The sequence below is a fragment of the Phoenix dactylifera genome, chromosome 10 (assembly GCF_009389715.1).
Source record: "Phoenix dactylifera cultivar Barhee BC4 chromosome 10, palm_55x_up_171113_PBpolish2nd_filt_p, whole genome shotgun sequence".
In the NCBI taxonomy this organism is placed as follows: domain Eukaryota; kingdom Viridiplantae; phylum Streptophyta; class Magnoliopsida; order Arecales; family Arecaceae; genus Phoenix; species Phoenix dactylifera.
The window spans coordinates 9,942,268-9,945,876 of NC_052401.1; the positions used below are offsets into that span (position 1 = coordinate 9,942,268).

At 44.3% G+C, this 3,609-nt stretch overlaps 1 protein-coding gene across 1 annotated transcript; it reads right to left on the reverse strand.

Annotated features, from left to right (window-relative positions):
* Window positions 1–488: 488 nt before the first annotated feature.
* LOC113460937 lies at window positions 489–1,431 on the reverse strand. Its single transcript, XM_026810267.2, has one exon. It carries the CDS (start codon window positions 1,316–1,318, stop codon window positions 644–646), a length of 675 nt encoding a protein of 224 aa, XP_026666068.2. The 5' UTR covers window positions 1,319–1,431; the 3' UTR covers window positions 489–643.
* Window positions 1,432–3,609: the final 2,178 nt, after the last annotated feature.

Sequence of the window (3,609 nt, forward strand, 5' to 3'; positions counted from 1 at the left end):
TCGAAATCCGAATAAGAAAACCGGATTGGGTCAGAGTCACTTATATGACCGAACCCATTAGCACCCCTCGGTCAGAGTCACTTATATGACCGAACCCATTAGCACCCCTCGGTCAGAGTCACTTATATGACCGAACCCATTAGCACCCCTCGCAGTGAGAGGTGTGAGAGGTAGTATTACGACACCAGCAGGCAGCTGTGAGAGGTACTGCGAAGGGCCACTCATGCATATAGAAAATTTTCAAGCCCTTCAGCCTCATGACAGACTCCACATATCCCTTTAATGTGTGTAACTGCCTAAGCCTGCAAACATGCAGTAATAAATATTCAGCTCCTTGACACAACATGAAGGAAATTCCTCTAAACTAATCATGCACATCTAAACTTCTCTGATTTCTTATCATGATGTATATAACTAATTCCTCTTGCTTAGTCACATGCACACAAGATATAAAAGCTGAAAGAATTTTGCTAAGCAAACAAGCAGAGAGAAAAACTAATTTCAGCTTTAGGACTTGGACCGAACCGATCCTCATCAAACTAATTCTTTCTTTCTTCCCAGCATCAATACATCAAACAAGTAAACTGCAGTTGATTCAATCAAAAACATCACAAAGAGAAGGGACGAGAAACAATCATAGAAATCAAATCAGCTGCTTCTTCCTTGGAGAAGTCCTTCTCGACTTCGTGCGATCCGCCTCCTTCCTCTTCCTCCTCTCCACACTCCCTTTCCCAGCGACGGTAGGCTCCTCACCGAGTTCCACTTCCTCCACGTCCGGCCTCCGGCTCCGGGTCCTCGATGCAACGCCTTCCGCCGCCTCACTCTGCTTCCCCATCTGCTGCTGTTCCGCGATCCTATCAAACTCGTCTCCGAGCCTCCTCACCCTCTTCCTCTTCTGAGCGGACCCAATCGACGGCGACGAAACGATGCTAACATTCTTTGCCTTCTTCTGCACCTCCCCCTCCTCGGACTCGGATTCGAAGGAGTCGGAACGGAGCGAGGCAAGAGACTGGGGCATATGGCCCGAGAACCTTGGCTTGGTCGCCGGATTTCGGTCGAGGGAAGGGGAATTTCTGTGCGTTCTCTCCTGCTGGGCGCGGAGCTTCTTGATGGAACCCTCGATCCGGCCCTGGAGGCGGTGGCGTTTGAAGCTGAGGCCGCCCATGGACCAGTGGGCCTCGCTCGCCCACGAGAGCAGCGGATCCATGACGCGCACCGGTGGGTCGACGCGGTCCTCATTCAGCTTCACCTCGGTGTAGAAACGCGGCCGCGGGAGGCTGCTCCCGTAGAACCTCCCCGACCCCAAAGCCACCACCATCTCTGCGAAGATTGGAGAGAGAGAGTATAGGAGAAAAAGGGTGAGACAGGATGGGGCGATGGGGCGTTTTGCATTTTATTGATGAGAAGTCAAGGGAATGGCGGGAAGGTTTGGCGCCAGAAGTTTCGGCAGCAAGAGATTAACTAAAAAAAATGGCGAGAGATTCGGCATGTGGTGATTCTGAAATCAAATGAGATGCAGCCCATATGGGTGGCTACTTTTAACTCAAGTACCTTATAAATTACGGTCGGATTGGATTAGGTTGGATCGTAAAATTCAAAATTCAAATTTTTTTTCAAAAGTTAAATGGATTGGGGCGGGTCCAAATTTAATCTGGACCCAGCCCAAAAAATTAAATAGGTCCAATCTTAGAACCCGAAACTTCAGACCCGGCCCAAAAAATAAAATAGGTCCAATCTTAGAACTTGGCTCGGTCCCATAGGTCGTTTCGAGTCATACGGATTGGATCGGATCACGATTCAACCTGACCCATTTGCAGCCATAATTATGTTTGTTCCCTTCCAAGAAAAAAATCCTAACTCTGGTTCTATTAATATTTGTGACTCTTTCTTGTGTGCTTGTGTGTTCTAGTTCTCTCCAACCTAACTTTTAGCTAGCTTTTCGAGGGCTCGTGTGCTCCAATTCTATTAGCCTAGGTCTCTCCAGATGTGTCAAGAGAAACTTCTTTTCCATCTACTTACTAAAAAAGCTGCAAGACAAGTCTAACGACAACGGGCAAATAGATGCGTAGGTGTGCCACCGGTGTTGTAACCAAAAAGAAGGTGATTAAAAGGAGGATACGAATGTAGCGTAGGTTCGGATGCCTTGACCTTCAAAGACTTTTACCACCATCACACAACCATTTGAAGAAGATTGATTTGGATAAGGATAAGATATAGTCTGGACTACAGTACGAGAGATTTAAGTTAACACTACTTCTAAAGTAGAGTCTGACCAGTAAATGAAGTGCAAGATAAAATAAAACTAATGCAAAAATAGGTAAAGATAAAATAGAATTAATTGATATATTGGAGGTCAAAAGATCCTCTTTCAGCATTACAATACAAAATTTATAAGTAGCTCTTATTTACTACCTTGACACTTGTCCTTGTCATTGCGTGCTATATGGGTCACTATTGCCAAGTATAAAAGGTAGTGCTACTGCTTCATACATCCTGGATAGTGCTAAAATGAGTGCCATTAATTAGTTCTATTACTTGTCCTTGCTAATGTGCCACATGGCCCACTATTCAATGCATGGTAGGTAGTGCCATCTTTCCTCTGACGTTATGGGTGGGGAGATGAGTACCACCACTCACAGTGGATACTTTTTCTTACCATAATGTACCATATGGGCTATTATTGTTATGCATGATAGTAGTTCGACCACTCCTCCCATGCATGGCTAGCGGTAACTGCTGGCCAACTACTATCCTTGGACTCAACTCTATTAAGGCCTCATCCTCAGTCAATAGCTCTTGTCTCCGTTAGTTTACATCACTCGGCCTACATCCTTAGTTGTTTGGCTTATATCATTGGTGTTTCGGCTATAATCCTCGGTGTTTCGACCAAAAATCTTGGTATTTGGGCCTGCTTTGGCACTTTGTAGGAGCCTAGCACACAACTTGGCATGGTGGCTAATTACTACTTTGGCCAACTGGCCAATTACTTCATCTTAAGATTCTTGATTGCATCTTGGTACTTGAATGTTAACATTCTTCTAAAACCTCCTATACGGCCTACCCAAGATGTCATTACTCGATCTATATGGAATGGCCTTCTAAGACCTATTATTGATTGGCCTTCGAATCATAGATATTGGTTTGGATGTGGTGTAAACAATACCCTGCATGTCTCATCAGTCAATGGTCAGGAGGATGATGGGATGTGTAAATCTGACTTTGGACTTGACAGTCATCCAACTTGGCTGCTTGGAAGGAAAAGCTAACTAAGATCTTGCAAGCTCACTAGTCTATTGCTTCCCTAAAAAGGTTAATACATTTACCTCTTAAGAAAGATGAACTTGAGCAACAGACACAAACCACGAAAGATTTGATAGAGGTAATATTCAAACTTAAACTCATATAGAAACAATGGAGGATCTGATGGAGGTAAGACCTAATACCTAGTCCTTGAAGGAACATAAGCCTCTACCTATTTAACAAGTTGCTCCCTAGCATATAGATTGGAAAATGGATGGTTGTTGACAAAGAGGAGGGGTGGTGCAAGGCTGTTATTCTGTTATTCTATTATTTCAATATGTTTCTTGTTCAAACATGTTACTCTATTTC